Source organism: Nerophis ophidion, linkage group LG26 (assembly GCF_033978795.1).
Source record: "Nerophis ophidion isolate RoL-2023_Sa linkage group LG26, RoL_Noph_v1.0, whole genome shotgun sequence".
In the NCBI taxonomy this organism is placed as follows: domain Eukaryota; kingdom Metazoa; phylum Chordata; class Actinopteri; order Syngnathiformes; family Syngnathidae; genus Nerophis; species Nerophis ophidion.
The window spans coordinates 12,414,504-12,432,264 of NC_084636.1; the positions used below are offsets into that span (position 1 = coordinate 12,414,504).

The following is a 17,761-nucleotide window of genomic DNA, read 5'->3' on the forward strand; positions in this document are numbered from 1 at the left end:
GTCCAGTACCCCATACTCTCTGAGCACCCCCCACAGGACTTCCCGAGGGACAAGGTCGAATGCCTTCTCCAAGTCCACAAAGCACATGTAGACTGGTTGGGCAAACTCCCATGCACCCTCAAGAACCCTGCCGAGAGTATAGAGCTGGTCCACAGTTCCACAACCAGGACGAAAACCACACTGTTCCTCCTGAATCCGAGGTTCGACTATCCGGCGTAGCCTCCTCTCAAGTACACCTGAATAAACCTTACCGGGAAGGCTCATTGTGTTTATTCTAACCTTTTTGTGTTTTCAGGACCTTTCGGGGCTGCAGTGCGAGGCGTGCGTCCTGGTGTTCTCGGTGACCGACAGGCGGAGCTTCCACCGCACGGCCCAGCTCCGCCTCCTCCTGCGAGAGACTCAGCCCCAGACCCCCATCATCCTGGTGGGCAACAAGAGCGACCTGGTCCGCTCCCGTGAGGTGACATCACAAGGTACAGACTGACATTATGGGACATGCAGGCACTTTTATCAGAACGTTAATGTAAAAAAAAAAAAAACTCATGCTGTACAAGGCTTTGTAAAAATTATTTGTATTATTTATTTTTTTACATTGTTAATTTCAGTATTTTTTGTTACGTATGTTTTCTATCATCAGCTTCGCTTTGTTATGACAACCAGGAAAATCTGATTAGGCTTAAAGGCCTACTGAAATGAGATTTTCTTAATTAAACGGGGATAGCAGGTCCATTCTATGTGTCATACTTGATCATTTCGCGATATTGCCATATTTTTGCTGAAAGGATTTAGTAGAGGACATCGATGATAAAGTTTGCAACTTTTGGTCTCTAAAAAAAAAAACCTTGCCTGTACCGGAAGTAGCAGACGATGCGCGCGTGACGTCACGGGTTGTAGGGCTCCACACATCTGAACATTGTTTACAATCATGGCCACCAGCAGCGAGAGCGATTCAGACCGAGAAAGCGACAATTTTCCCATTAATTTGAGCGAGGATGAAAGATTCCTGGGTGAGGAAAGTGAGTGTGAAGAACTAGAGAAAAAAAGACGAGGTAAGTGGGAGCGATTCAGATGTTATTACACACATTTACTAGGATCATTCTGGAAAATCCCTTATCTGCTTATTGTGTTACTAGTGTTTTAGTGAGATTATATGGTCGTACATGTACAACCTGAAAGTCGGCACCTTTCTTCAGCACCAGTCGACGGGTGGTGTCGAGGCCCATCTCTGCCCTTCGCAAGGGACCCTCTTCGAAACACAATCTTTCGAAATGATCACTGCATTATACACTGTACTTTGTGTGTGTGGTCCAATCCAACCGTGTTCGCTTGACATCTCTGTTCCATAGTAAAGCTTGACTGTCATCTTTCGGGAATGTAAACAATTAAACACCGGCTGTGTTCTTCAGCACTAGTCGACGGGTGGTGGCGAGGCCCATCTCTGCACATCGCAAGGGACTCTCTTCGAAACACGATCTTTCGAAATGATCGCTGCATAATACACTGTACTTTGTGTGTGTGGTCCAATCCAACCGTGTTCGCTTGGCATCTCTGTTCCATAGAAAAGCTTGACTGTCATCTTTCGAGAATGTAAACAATGAAACACCGGCTGTGTTTCTGTTGCTAAAGGCGGCCGCAATACACCGCTTCCCACCTACAGCTTTCTTCTTTGACGTCTCCATTATTCATTGAACAAATCGCAAAAGATTCAGGAACACAGATGTCCATAATACTGTGGAATTATGCGATCAAAACAGACGACTTATAGCTGGGAACGGTGCTGGAACAAAATGTCCTCTACAATGCGTGACGTCACGCGCACGCGTCATCATGCCGCGACGTTTTAGCATGATACTTCCACGCGAAATTTCAAATTGCAATTTAGTAAACTAAAAAGGCCGTATTGGCATGTGTTGCAATGTTAATATTTCATCATTGATATATAAACTATCAGACTGCGTGGTCGGCAGTAGTGGGTTTCAGTAGGCCTTTAAAGGCAATCCAGAGGGTAAAAAAGGAACATTATGAGAAAAAAGGCGGAATGTTACGAAAACATAATTTTATTCAAAAATGTTTTATAAAAATATCCACCATTAAGAGTTTTTTCTGCAAAAACCAAACTTATCTCATGTTGCAATTGTTGTTTCTTTAAATTACAATTTTACTCTTGCAGCAATAATATTTCCATCCATCCATCCATCCATCCATTTCCTACCCCTTGTCCCGTTCAAGGTTTTTTTTTTAAAAGTTCTCTTTTAATCATAAAATAAATTTTTCATAACAATGTTACGTTTTACTCTTCATTTTTGCATAAAATACAAAACATGTTATCCCGTTAATTTAAAAAAAAAAGTGTACTTTTATTTTACTAATACAAAAGTTTTGCTAAAGAATCAGCTATTTTTTTTTCACGTTTCAACTTTTTTTTTTTTTTACTTTTTACCTTTTAACATTGCATCCCTCTTCAAATCAAAATTGAACTTTTTCTCTTTGTATTATAAAATGTCACTCATTTTTCTTGATATTACATTATTTTTCTCATAAAAAATTAAATTTTCTGTTTTTATATTAGTTTTTTTCTTGTAAATTGTCTTTTTTTTTTATCTTTGTATTATGAAAAATACACTTTTTTTTCTTGATACTATATATTTTATTTTTAATTTTTTTGTAAAATGTTACCAATTAGTCATAAATATTTTACTCTCCTCTTAAGATTACATATTTTTCTCCAAATGTTTTTCTTTCAATCTTACAGTCTTGTATATTTTTAACTGCATTTATTTTATATTTAATATTTATTCACAAAAAAGTCCTCTTAATTTTGCAACGTTTTCTCCTCACAAAAAATATTTTGTCTTTATATCGTTCTTGTAAAAATGGTATTGTATTTTTTTTGTAATAAAAATTTTACTTTTTTCACCCAATATTACAACTTTTTGCGACTTTATTGTCGCACATTTTCAACTTGTTTTTGCAAAATTCCAACTTTTTTTTGCATTCTTCAATTCAAATCAAGCTTTCCTAAAAAAATCTCCTTTTTCCCCCCCCATGTTTTACTTAGACTTCCTTATATTGTCATTGAAATTTGAACTTTACAGGACAGATAAGAACGGAATTTTGTTGCATTAGCTCATGGTAGAGCAGGATAAAAAAGCAGTAAGGTGCAGATATAAATAAATAGATTACTGTACAGATAAATATATTGCACTTCTTCATATGCATCCGTGTTTATAGATGTATGCTATATTGTCTTTATAGTCCAGCGAGTTAATCCGTTTTAAGGGGGGAATTGTTTGGGATTATTATGATGCGTTCAAGAGTTTTATGGCCTTAGGGTAAAAACTGTTACAGAACCTGGTGGTTCTGCTACGGAGGCGGCGCAACATTTTTCTAGAGTCCAGCAATATTTAAAATGTGGCTCTAAAAACTATTATTTTATTTTTATTTACCTTTTTACCTCTTAACATTGCATCCCTCTTCTCATAAAAAAAAAAGTTACTTTTTCTCTTTGTATTATAAAAATGACACTTTTTACATGATATTACATATTTTTTTCTCTTAAAAATCTAAATTTGTGCTTTTTCATTACATTTTTTTTGTAAAAATGACACTTTTTCTTTTTATATTTTAAAAATTACACATTTTTTTTCTCAATATTATATATTTTTTGTAAAAATGTTAGCTTTTCTTTAATATTACAAATTTATCTTGTCAAAAAAAAACTTCTTTTTCTTAGTATATATCACGGATGCTTTTTATTTGATATTACAATTTTTTGGGTGAAATTTAACCATTTTGTCATAAATATTTGTACTTTCTTCTTAAAATTACGTGTTTTTCTCTCAATTTTTTTCTCTCAATATTACAATTCAGTCGTGTATATTATTAACTGTGTTTATTTTGTTTTTATTTTTGTCCCCAAAATGTTGTTTTTTTATTTTCATTTTATATTTAATTTTTTCTTGTAAAAATGTCATTTTTTCTTTTTATATTATAAAAATGAAACTTTCTTCTGTTGATATTAAATATTTTTTGTACAAAGGATACTTTTTATTCAATAGTACAATTTTATCCTGTCAAAAAAATATATATTTTCTTATTACATATTACAGATGCTTTTTACTTTATAGTAAATTTTTTTCTTGTAAAATTTAACCATTTTGTCATAAAAAATTTGACTTTCTTCTTAAAATTACGTATTTTTCTCTCAATATTACAATTCAGTCGTGTACATTATTAACTGTTTATTTTTTTATTCACAAAATCGTTTTTTTTCCTTTTATCATGAAATTTTTTATTGTAAAAATGTCATTTTTTTCTTTTTATATTATAAAAATGACACTTTCTTCTGTTGATATTACATATGTTTTGTGATAAGGTTACTTTTGATTTTATAGTACAATTTTATCTTGTAAAAAAAACACCTTCTTTTCTTATCACATATTACAGATACTTTTTATTTAATATTACAATTTTATCCTGTCAAAAAAAAAATATATTTTCTTATTACATATTACAGATGCTTTTTATTTTATATTACATTTTTTTCTTGTAAAATTTACCATTTTGTCTTAAAAAAATTTACTTTCTTCTTAAAATTACGTATTTTTCACTCAATATCACAATTCAGTCGTGTATATTATTAACTGTGTTTATTTTTTTATTCACAAAATCGTTTTTTTTTCCTTTTACATGAAATTTTTTCTTATAAAAATGTCATTTTTGTTTATATACTACAAAAATGACACTTTCTTCTGTTGATATTACATATTTTTTGTAATAAGGTTACTTTTGATTTCATAGTACAATTTTATCTTTTAAAAAAAACACTTTCTTTTCTTATTACATATAACAGATACTTTTTATTTAATATTACAATTTTATCCTGTCAAAAAATATATATTTTCTTATTACATATTACAGATGCTTTTTATTTTATAGTACATTTTTTTCTTGTAAAATTTAACCATTTTGTCATAAAAATTTTTACTTTCTGCTTAAAATTACGTATTTTTCTCTCAATATTACAATTCAGTCGTATATATTATTAACTGTGTTTATTTTTTTTATTCACAAAATCGTTTTTTTTCCCTTTTACATGAAATTTTTTCTTGTGAAAATGTAATTTTTTCTTTTTATATTATAAAAATGACACTTTCTTGATATTACATATTTTTTGTGATACGGTTACTTTTGATTTTATAGTACAATTTTATCTTGTAAAAAAAAACACTTTCTTTTCTTATTATATATTACAGATACTTTTTATTTTATATTACAATTTTATCCTGTCAAAAAATATATATATTTTCTTATTACATATTACAAATGCTTTTTGTTTTATATTACATTTTTTTCTTGTAAAATTGAACCATTTTGTCATAAAAAAATTTTTACTTTCTTCTTAAAATTACGTATTTTTCTCTCAATATTACAATTCACTCGTGTATATTATTAACTGTTTATTTTGTTTTTATTTTTTATTCACAAAATCGTTTTTTTTTTCCTTTTACATGAAATTTTTTCTTGTAAAAATGTCATTTTTTCTTTTTGTATTATAAAAATGACACTTTCTTCTGTTGATATTCCATATTTTTTGTAATACGGTTACTTTTGATTTTATAGTACAATTTCATCTTGTAAAAAAAACCACTTTCTTTTCTTATTTCATATTACAGATACTTTTTATTTAATATTACAATTTTATCCTGTCAAAAAAAAATATTTTCTTATTACATATTACAGATGCTTTTTATTTTATATTACATTTTTTTCTTGTAAAATTTAACCATTTTGTCATCAAAAATTTTACTTTCTTCTTAAAATTACGTATTTTTCTCTCAATATTACAATTCAGTCGTGTATATTATTAACTGTGTTTATTTTTTTATTCACAAAATCGTTTTTTTTTCCTTTTACATGAAATTTTTTATTGTAAAAATGTCATTTTTTATACACTATAAAAATGACACTTTCTTCTGTTTATATTCCATATTTTTTGTAATACGGTTACTTTTGATTTTATAGTACAATTTTATCTTGTAAAAAAATCACTTTCTTTTCTTATTACATATTACAGATACTTTTTATTTAATATTACAATTTTATTCTGTCAAAAAAAATAAAAATTTCGTATTACATATTACAGATGCTTTTTATTTTATATTACATTTTTTTCTTGTAAAATTTAACCATTTTGTCATAAAAAAATGTACTTTCTTCTTAAAATTATGTATTTTTCTCTCAATATTACTATTCAGTCGTGTATATTATTAACTGTGTTTATTTTTTTATTCACAAAATCTTTTTTTTTTTCCTTTTACATGAAATTTTTTCTTGTAAAAATGTAATTTTTTCTTTTTATATTATAAAAATGACACTTTCTTCTGTTGATATTCCCGATTTTTTGTAATACGGTTACTTTTGATTTTATAGTACAATTTTATATTGTAAAAAAAACCCTTTCTTTTCTTATTACACATTACAGATACTTTTTATTTAATATTACAATTTTATCCTGTCAAAAAAGAAATATTTTCTTATTACATATTACAGATGCTTTTTATTTTATAGTACATTTTTTTCTTGTAAAATTTAACCTTTTTGTCATAAATTTTTTTACTTTCTTCTTAAAATTACCTATTTTTCTCTCAATATTACAATTCAGTCGTGTATATTATTAACTGTTTATTTTGTTTTTATTTTTTATTCACAAAATCGTTTTTTTTTCCTTTTACATAAAATGTTTTCTTGTAAAAATGTCATTTTTTTCTTTTTATATTATAAAAAATGACACTTTCTTCTGTTGATATTCCATATTTTTTGTAATAAGGTTACTTTTGATTTTATAGTACAATTTTATTTTGTAAAAAAAACCACTTTCTTTTCTTATTACACATTACAGATACTTTTTATTTAATATTACAATTTTATCCTGTCAAAAAAAAAATATTTTCTTATTACATATTACAGATGCTTTTTATTTTATATTACATTTTTTTCTTGTAAAATTTAACCATTTTGTCATAAAAAAATTTACTTTCTTCTTAAAATTACGTATTTTTCTCTCAAAATTACTATTCAGTCGTGTATATTATTAACTGTATTTATTTTTTTATTCACAAAATCGTTTTTTTTTTTCCTTTTACATGAAATGTTTTCTTGTAAAAATGTAATTTTTTCTTTTTATATTATAAAAATGACACTTTCTTCTGTTGATATTCCCGATTTTTTGTAATACGGTTACTTTTGATTTTATAGTACAATTTTATATTGTAAAAAAAAACCTTTCTTTTCTTATTACACATTACAGATACTTTTTATTTAATATTACAATTTTATCCTGTCAAAAAAGAAATATTTTCTTATTACATATTACAGATGCTTTTTATTTTATAGTACATTTTTTTCTTGTAAAATTTAACCATTTTGTCATAAAATTTTTTACTTTCTTCTTAAAATTACCTATTTTTCTCTCAATATTACAATTCAGTCGTGTATATTATTAACTGTTTATTTTGTTTTTATTTTTTATTCACAAAATCGTTTTTTTTTCCTTTTACATAAAATGTTTTCTTGTAAAAATGTCATTTTTTTTCTTTTTATATTATAAAAATGACACTTTCTTCTGTTGATATTCCATATTTTTTGTAATACGGTTACTTTTGATTTTATAGTACAATTTTATCTTGTAAAAAAAAAACACTTTCTTTTCTTATGACACATTACAGATACTTTTTATTTAATATTACAATTTTATCCTGTCAAAAAAAAAATATTTTCTTATTACATATTACAGATGCTTTTTATTTTATATTACATTTTTTTCTTGTAAAATTTAACCATTTTGTCATAAAAAAATTTACTTTCTTCTTAAAATTACGTATTTTTCTCTCAAAATTACTATTCAGTCGTGTATATTATTAACTGTATTTATTTTTTTATTCACAAAATCGTTTTTTTTTTCCTTTTACATGAAATTTTTTCTTGTAAAAATGTAATTTTTTCTTTTTATATTATAAAAATGACACTTTCTTCTGTTGATATTCCCGATTTTTTGTAATACGGTTACTTTTGATTTTATAGTACAATTTTATATTGTAAAAAAAACCCTTTCTTTTCTTATTACACATTACAGATACTTTTTATTTAATATTACAATTGTATCCTGTCAAAAAAAAATTATTTTCTTATTACATATTACAGATGCTTTTTATTTTATAGTACATTTTTTTCTGGTAAAATTTAACCATTTTGTCATAAAAAAATTTACTTTCTTCTTAAAATTACGTATTTTTCTCTCAATATTACAATTCAGTCGTGTATATTATTAACTGTTTATTTTGTTTTTATTTTTTATTCACAAAATCGTTTTTTTTTCCTTTTACATAACATTTTTTCTTGTAAAAATGTCATTTTTTTCTTTTTATATTATAAAAATGACACTTTCTTCTGTTGATATTCCATATTTTTTGTAATACGGTTACTTTTGATTTTATAGTACAATTTTATCTTGTAAAAAAAACACTTTCTTTTCTTATTACATATTACAGATGCTTTCTATTTTATATTACTTTTTTTTTCTTGTAAAATTTAACCATTTTGTCATAAATATTTTTACTTTCTTTTGAAAATTAAGCATTTTTCTCCTAATTCCCCCCACCCCCCCAATAATACAGTTCAGTCATGTATATTAACTTTGTTTATTTTGTTTTTATTCTTATTCACAAATCGTTTTTTTCCCCTGATAAAAATGTTTTCTCTCCATATCTTACTTGTAAATTTTTTAAAAAAATTTTCTCAATATTAGACTTTTTCAATTACAAATTTTACTTTTTTCACTTAATATTACAACTATTTTCTAATAATAATTGCCACTTTATTGTTGCACATTTTCAACTTTATTTTGCGTTTTTCCAATTCAAATAAAGTTTTCCTGAAAAAAAAAATCTACTTTTTTCCCACGTTTTACTTAGACTTCCTTCTATTGTCTCCCTGCTGGTTAAAACCCCAATCCCGTGTCTGCGTCGCCCCACAGAGGCCATGACGAGCGCCGCCCTCTACAACTGTCTCTACCTGGAGATTTCGGCCTCCCTGGACCACCGCACCCAGGAGCTCCTGGAGTGCGTGGTGCGGTTAGCGCGGGGCCAGCCTCCGTGGGCCCCGGGGAGCAGCCCGGAGGACATGAGCGGAGGAGGCCAGCGGGAGAGCATCACCTCGCGGGCCAAGCGCTTCCTGTCCAGCCTGGTTCCTCGGTACCAGCGCGAACGCGACGTGGGCCGGATCCTCAGGCAGAAGTCCCGCTCCTGTCACGATTTGGGCGCGCTGTGACGTCATCGGCAGACCCGGATGTGCGGTTAGCCCATGATTGTCATTCCTATGGTGTGAATATGCCGTGTAAATAAACATTAGTGCTACTTGGTGTCAATAAAACGTTTTTGTTTTTGTCAACCTCGTCCATCGTCTCACTTACAGCGGCCGGGGTGCACTCCGGTTGCCTCATTAGAGCGAGGAAGACCTGGCTGGTGACTCATCTTGTTGTGGTCTCCATGGCGATAGCGAGCGGGGAAACACTGCGTGGTGAGTCGAAGGATTAGAAATATATATATATATATATATATATATATATATATATATACAGCGGCATCAGCAAGCCAGGAGAAGGAGAAGAAGGCTCAGAAGGTGGATGAATACACATTGAGATGTAGTTAATGGATGGATGGGGATCATACTTGCCAACCTTGAGACCTCCGATTTCGGGAGGTGGGGGGAGGCGTGGTTTGAGCGGGGGGGCGTGGTTAAGAGGGGATGACTATATTTACAGCCAATTCACCAACTTTCATTGAATTCTAGCTATATATATTTATTTTACCATATATATATATATATTAATAAAATAAATAGTTGAATTTCAGACGGCACCTAACAAATACACAGTAATAAAACAGTTGTTCTAACTGTACTGTGCAAAGACTTAAAAAAGCTGTAAGAATATCTTTGTATTTAAAAAGAGTTACAAAAAGAGAAAACTGGAATTATATCAAACTGAGTTTTGATTTAGATTGGACGTCTCATTGTGAAAATGCTTAAAGGAAAATGGAAAAGTATGTTGGAGTTTGGGTGTTGGTGGAGGGAACAGTTATAGAGTAATCTAAAATACTGTAATTTGTGTTGAAAAAGGAGCAGATAAATATAGGAATATTATTCTTCCATCTGCTCTTTTCTGATCATGGAAATGTATAAGAAACAAAAAAACAAAACAATGAAAGTGTCAATTGTACGTGGCTTGTAAATATGCATTTTCATGAAAGGAATGAAAATAAATGATGATGATGATGAACTGTACTGTGTTTGCTGGTTACTAAAACAAAACAAAACAACAACACTTAACTTTCACTATTTGAGTAACGTCACTTCCGAGTTTCCAAAAGATGGCACCAGTATGTGCTTTGGCCTGCCGTCTCTCGCTGTCAGCTCTGTTGGTTTTTGTGTTGTTTGTGTCTATTTTTGTCTCTGTCAGCTCACTGCTTGTGTATGACCGCCAAACACTGTTGGATCTTTGCCCCTCTCCCACTGTGATCAACTTCAACGTTGGTTTTTCGACGTCCAAGTCAGCTTTTTCAGCTGGCCAGATTCCTGTCTTCCTTTCCCGCCTCTTGGCTCTTCTCCCTCGCCACCTGCGGGCTGTGTGTCGGGCCCCACCTGGATTAGCTGCGCCCTTGGACGTGCTGGCCCCCGCCAGTTTGGGTCTTGTGAACGCAAGATCTTTGACAAACAAAACATTTATCCTGAAGGATTTCTTCACTTCCCGCGGGCGGCGAACTTGACTTCCTCTGTGTGACGGAAACATGGCTGAGAGCCGGTGAGTCCGCCCCTCTTAATGAACTTCTGCCTCCGGAGTGTTCCTACTTTGTTTCTCTGCGGTCGTCCGGTCGAAAAGGAGCAAGATTAGCAGTCTTTTTTAAAAATGACTTTAAATGCCGTCAGATCCGCCTGCAATCCTCCTTTTCAAGCTTCGAACTGTGCATGTTTGAGCTGGAGGGGGCGTGGCCTCCAGCTCGGGCTGAATTTCGGGAGATTTTCGGGAGAAAATTTCTTCCGGGAGGTTTTCGGTACAGCCGTTGAATTTCGTGAGTCTCCTGGAAAATCTGGGAGGGTTGGCAAGTATGAATGGGGATGTAGTTGCCATGTTATTGTCATCAGGGAGCTCAAGCCGGGAACATGGTGGCCATTGTTGTTGTTGTTGTTGAAGAGAAGTCACGTGGTCTGACTTCCTCTGCTGCAGGGGAGGAAGGTTGCGCACACGCACACACTGAACCCAACACTCTGCAGCTTTTTCCTAACGTTTTACGCCCACCGGGATTGCACACCATTATCATCATTTCATGACCGAAGCAAAACACTTTTTACACTTTTATACTGAAATAAATACACCTTCAACTTATTAAATAAAAACATAGAAAAAACTACCAGCAGCGGTAACGTTTAGATCCATGAAGGAAAGAACAAAGTGAATGAATGTTTATAATTGAAAATATTTACATATGCATACAAATGTGTCTTCTTTTTTATTATTTCTTTTAATTAATTAATGTTTATGACAACCTTTTTCCAAAACACGACATAGAATGTGAGATATATAACAGGACAATGCAAGGGTTTATCTTTTTTTTTCATAACACTTACAAAGAAGTGGGACCCCAAAAATTTACTGTGGGACCCCATTTTTATGACGTGATGGGGTTCACGGGACCCCATTTTGAAAATTCCTAGTGCCGACACTGCTGTCAACAGAGGATAAAAAATGCTTTATTGAAATAAATGTATTATTTATAAAGCAAGTTCAAGTATCATTGGCAAATTTGGCAAATGTGTCCTCTTTTTGGGATTTCACAACATGGTCAGCCTACATTTATGAATATAAAGCTTAGCCAATGTTATAATAAGGTTGCAAAGGTAAAATTCCTTTTCATTTTTTTTTCATAGTGTAAATCCAAATAGCACATATTTAAAAAAAAAATCATCAAAGGCCGTTTAAACCTTAAGAAAATAAGAAGGGTGAGGCTATTATAGGACGCAAATTTTTGAAAATGGCAACTTTTTTTTTTAAACCCTTGGCTCGTAACTATCGAAAGTGACTGCAAGGTTAAAAGACGTGTGCTCGGTTCACTGGCACTCTCTTGAGGCAAAATGGGTGCAACTGCAGCTGGATGGTAAATTGATTCATTTGTGAAGAAGTAGGGGCATTTTCTAGCTTATAAATGAGCATAACTAAGCACAAAAACGCAAAATTAATCTTTTAAAATAAGCAAGCATTAAATATGTGTATGTAACAAACAAAGAATGCGCATTTTATCCATAATTTACATTAATTTGTGGCTCAGTGGGTACCAGCAACTTCAGCGTTGCAGGTTCGATCCCCTCTTCCGCCATCCTCGTCACTGCCGTTGTGTCCTTGGGCAAGACACTTTACCCACCTGCTCCTGGTGCCACCCACACTGGTTTAAATGTAACTTAGATAATGGGTTTCACTGTGTAAAGCGCTTTCAGTCACTAGAGAAATGCGCTATATAAATATATATCACTTCATTATGTGAATTTACACAAATAAAAGTCAATTATTTTGTGGGAAGCCCTTTTTTTTGCCTGTGTATGGAAAAAAAGCTGTACAAAATAAACCATCCATTCATCTTCTTCCGCTTATCCGAGGTCGGGTCGCGGGGGCAGCAGCCTAAGCAGGAAAGCCCAGAGTTCCCTCTCCCCAGCCACTTTGTCCAGCTCTTCCCGGGGGATCTTGAGGCATTCCCATGCCAGCCAGGAGACATCGTCTTCCCGTGTCCTAGGTCTTCTCCGTGGCCTCCTACTGGTCGGATGTGCCTGAAACACCTCCCTAGAGAGGCGTTCGGGTGGCATCCTAACCAGTTGCCCGAACCACCTCATCTGGCTCCTCTCAGTAAACTAAATGATTTCGGAAAAAAACAACAACAACATTGAATGCCCGTGACCCTCAGACGGTACTACATCAAAAAGCCACATCAGTGTGTAAAGGATATCACCACATGGGCTCAGGAAAGCTTCAGAAAACCACTGTCAGTAACAACAGTTCGTCGCCACATCTGGAAGTAAAAGGTAAAACTCTACTATGCAAAGCGAAATCCGTTTATCAACAACACCCAGCAACGCCGCCGGCTTCAAACAATGAATGTGCTTTTTATTTATAATTTGAATTAATTCGTGGCTCGGTTGGTACAGCGGCTGTGCAAACAACTTCAGGGTTGCAGGTTCGATCCCCGCTACTGCCACCCTAGTCACTGCCGTTGTGTCCTTGGGCAAGACCAATTACCCACCTGCTCCCCGTGTCCCCCTAACTTAGGTAATGGATTTCACTATGCAAAGCGCTTTGAGTCACTACAGAAAAGCGCTATATAAATATAATTCACTTCACTATGTGAATTTACAAAATTATAGGTCGCATTTTTTGTTTGGCCTGTGTATGAAAAATGCTGTATAGATTAAATGAAATGATTTGGAAAAATAAATTAATAAATACATATATATTTATATATATAGATACATACATATATATATATATATATAAATATTTATATATATATATATACACACATACATATATATATACATACATATATATATAGACATAAATACATATATATATATACATATAAATACATACTTACATACACACACATATATATATATATATACATACTTACATACACATATATATATATATATATATATATATATATATATAGACCAGGGGTCCTCATGTACAAATCTTGAAGGTCCACAAATGTTATTTTGAAACAGGCTGGGTCCGTTTATTATCGATCAAGCTTATATGGTCGCAGGAGGTAGGTAGTAGTTTAACATTTTCTTAAAATGAAAAAAAATTAAATAAATATCCAATAATATACATGAAAGATTTTCTTTGAAACAAAAATAAATAAGAACTTAAATAAAACTTTCAGTTTTAACAAAAAATAAATACTTTTAAACACAACCCTCCTATCCCTGGTAAACAAATGACCTTAACAGATCTCATTCATGTGCAAATACAACTATGGTACAGTATATTCCCATTGTGTAAAACACAGCTGCTCAATGGGAGAATTGGGCTCTTGGGGTTGAAGCCAAAACTTTGAACTTTGGCACAAAAGGTGTGATGGCCAGGCGGAGACACTGATCCAGGTGTTCATCTGTCAGTCTGCTGTGGTACTTGTTCTTCACAATGTTCATTGTAGAGAAGGCAGACTCACAGCTGTATGGTGAGCCAAACATTATGAGGATGTGACAGGCCATCTTATGCAGCAGAGGGAACTTGGAAGGAATGACCAGCTTTGACCAGAAGGTGATGGCGTCACACTGAGCCTCTTTCAGTGCGACACTTTCTTGGAGATCAATCAGCTCAGTCTGCAGTGAAGCAGCTCTGGCCCATGGGAAGACTTGTTTTGCTTCTTCAGAGAACGCACTCACATTTCTGATCAGGAATGGGTTTTCAATGAACAGCAGGACTTGTTTTCCCAAAATGAAGCCATCAAAGCGAATCTTGAAATTTGCAATGAGTTTTTCCAAGAATTCCAAATGGCACTGATGATCTCCCTCTCCTTTGGTCAGTTCCAGAAGTTTGGGGAAGTGGAGCAGTTCCTCCTGTAGATACACAGTTTAAATATATATTAGGAACAATGCTTAAAAATAGGTATGAATTATCAAGTGGAAGAAAATAGTGTGTGGTAGAAAATAATAATAACAAATTTGTTACCTGTATGTCACGTTTGAAAAGCTCCAGCTTCCTCTGGAAGGCACGGACTTCTGACATCAGCGCACACACTGTGTTCTTCTTCCCCTGTAGCTTGAGATTTAGGTCATTGAGATGGGAGGTTATATCAGCCAAAAATGCCACAGCTTCCATTTTCCCAGCATTTTGCAGAAATTCCAGGAACTGTTTTGCTTTTGCGCTATTTTGCTGGGACAGAAACACTTGCAGCTCTTCTCTAATGGCCCAAAACCGCTCCAGGACCCTGCCTTTGCTCAGCCATCTGACGTTGTTGTGCACGAGCAAATCATCAAAAGCAGCATCTACCTCTGTTAGGAATGTGCGCAGCAAGCGGTGCTGCAGTGCAGATGATGCTCTCAAGAAGTTTATGAGTTTCATCATTGTTGTCATGATTTCAGAGTACACTTCTCCAAGACTTGCACAAAGAACAGACTGGTGGATTATGCAGTGATAAGATATCAGGCCAGGGTGGTGTTCTCTCAGACGCGGAACCAGTCCCTTCTCTCTCCCCAACATGGCTGGCGCTCCATCAGTAGCAAAGGACACAACTTTCTTCAGATCTATCCCTTTTTCATTCAGCATTTCTGATATTGCTTTATAGATGTCTTCTCCCCTTGTTTGTCCACTGAGGTTTTTCCAGGCCCAAAACATCTTCAATAAACTCCCCCTTTTCCTCATCATAATACCTCACAAACACCAACAACTGAGCATTTTCAGTGGTGTCAGTGGACTCATCCACTGCTAAGGATATGCACTCCGCGTTTTTTATTCCATCACAAAGCTGCTTGAACAAATCACCAGCCAGTATTTCAGTACGTCTGGTAGCTGTGGCATCAGAGAGTGGGATTTGATTTATTTTAGCTGTCATTTCCTCCTTTTCTTTGCCTTCAAACATGGCACCCAACACTTCAGTCAAGCATTCTTTAATTATTTCTGCATCAGAGAATGGCTTCTTGTGTTTACCCAAAATCCATGCCACTCTGAGTGAGCACTCTGTTGCTATTTGTTGTTGTGTCATAGATTTAACAAAAATCTTGCTTGATGTTTCATATGACTTTTTCAGCCTTGTGATTTCTTTTTTTCCTCAGCTCTGAATCATGAGGAAATGTCTCTTCAAATTCGCGGTGCTCTTTTAGATAGTGACGTTTCAGATGTTCACTTTTCACCAGAGCAACAGTACTGTTGCATATTAGACACATTGGTCTGGTTCTTGCAGTAGGTAGGATGAAAATAAATCAATCAATCAATGTTTACTTATATAGCCCTAAATCACTAGTGTCTCAAAGGGCTGCACAAACCACCACGACATCCTCGGTAGGCCCACATTAGGGCAAGGAAAACTCACACCCAGTGGGACATCGGTGACAATAATGACTATGAGAACCTTAGAGAGGAGGAAAGCAATGGATGTCGAGCGGGTCTAACATGATACTGTGAAAGTTCAATCCACAATGGATCCAACACAGTCGCGAGAGTCCAGTCCAAAGCGGATCCAACACAGCAGCGAGAGTCCCGTTCACAGCGGAGCCAGCAGGAAACCATCCCAAGCGGGGGCGGATCAGCAGCGCAGAGATGTCCCCAGCCGATACACAGGCAAGCAGTACATGGCCACCGGATCGGATCGGACCGGACCCCCTCCACAAGGGAGAGTGGGACATAGAAGAAAAAGAAAAGAAACGGCAGATCAACTGGTCTAAAAAGGGAGTCTATTTGAAGGCTAGAGTATACAAATGAGTTTTAAGGTGAGACTTAAATGCTTCTACTGAGGTGGCATCTCGAACTGTTACCGGGAGGACATTCCAGAGTACTGGAGCCCGAACGGAAAACGCTCTATAGCCCGAAAACATATTGTTCTGTCCATTCTTCCTTGAAACGTCGGTTTTCCCTGTCCACCTTTCTTTTACCAGCCTGAGCCAACTTGGAGCATGCCATTGTGATTTGATTCACATTCAGTGACTGACGAGTGAAAAGTTAGCGAAGTAGCGATACGAGGCAACTGTGTGCATGCAGCGAAAGGTTCCATGCGCCTGTGGCACGAACTCTGTATGACCCAGGTGGTAACAGCCTATCAGCGCATCGTTGTGATAGAGATGACAACCCATTCCTCGGAATCAGCCAATCAGAATGGCGCTCTCGCTCTCACTGAGTCTCTCTCTCTCTCTCTCTGAGAGAGAGAGACGTGCGAGTGAGACACGGAGAAGTGTAAACAAACATGGAGATATTTGACTAAAACAACAAAGAACGTTGACTTGCGCTAGCGATAACTCAAAGATAAATACAATTATTATATTTTTTATAATAATTCTAATTAATTATTTTTTTTTCTATAATTCTTGTTGGGTCCGAACGGACACGTCGCTGGGTCCGGACATGGACCGCGGTCCGCCTGTTGAGGATCCCTGTACTATACTATCAATATTAAATTACTAAAAATGTAATGAATCTTTTGAAAAACTTCCTACACTAGCTAATTTCAGCTGACAGTTGAATAAATACATATTCACAAATAGATACAGTATTCTCTGTATACCACAAAACAAAAACTAACTTTTTTTTTATACTGGGAATTTTACAAAAATATAACTTTTATTAATGCCATTTATTTGTGAAATTTGACAAAAATATGACTTGTATTCATGGTATTTATTTGTGAAATTTGATAAAAACATGACTTATATTCATGGTATTAGTGAAATTTGACAAAAATATGACTTGTATTAATGTTTTTTTAAATTTTACAAAAATATGACTTGTATTCATGATATTTGTGAAATTTGACAAAAATATGACTTGTAGTCATGGTATTTTTTTGTGAAATTTTACAAAAATATGACTTGTATTCATGGTATTTATTTGTACAATTTTATAAAAATATGACTTGCGTTCATGGTATTTATTTGTTAAATTTGACAAAAATATGACTTGCATTCATTGTATTTATTTGAGAAATTTGACAAAAATATGACT

At 33.7% G+C, this 17,761-nt stretch overlaps 2 protein-coding genes across 3 annotated transcripts in view; one reads left to right on the forward strand and one right to left on the reverse strand.

Moving 5' to 3' along the window:
- LOC133543413 (GTP-binding protein REM 2-like) overlaps positions 1-9,447 on the forward strand; it is a 33,148-nt gene extending 23,701 nt beyond the window's left edge. For both annotated transcript variants that reach the window (XM_061887967.1, XM_061887966.1), the window contains 2 exons: positions 296-473; positions 9,035-9,447. In XM_061887967.1, coding sequence (XP_061743951.1) covers positions 296-473; positions 9,035-9,327 — 471 coding nt within the window. In that variant the 3' untranslated portion in view covers positions 9,328-9,447. The remainder of the gene's footprint in view (positions 1-295; positions 474-9,034) is intronic.
- A 4,419-nt stretch (positions 9,448-13,866) lies between these two features.
- Positions 13,867-16,333, reverse strand: LOC133543492 (general transcription factor II-I repeat domain-containing protein 2A-like). Its single transcript, XM_061888078.1, has 2 exons — positions 14,780-16,333; positions 13,867-14,667 (listed from the first exon to the last, which is right to left on the reverse strand). The coding sequence occupies exons 1-2, from the start codon at positions 15,473-15,475 to the stop codon at positions 14,119-14,121; spliced, it is 1,245 nt and encodes a 414-aa protein (XP_061744062.1). The 5' UTR covers positions 15,476-16,333; the 3' UTR covers positions 13,867-14,118.
- Positions 16,334-17,761: the final 1,428 nt, after the last annotated feature.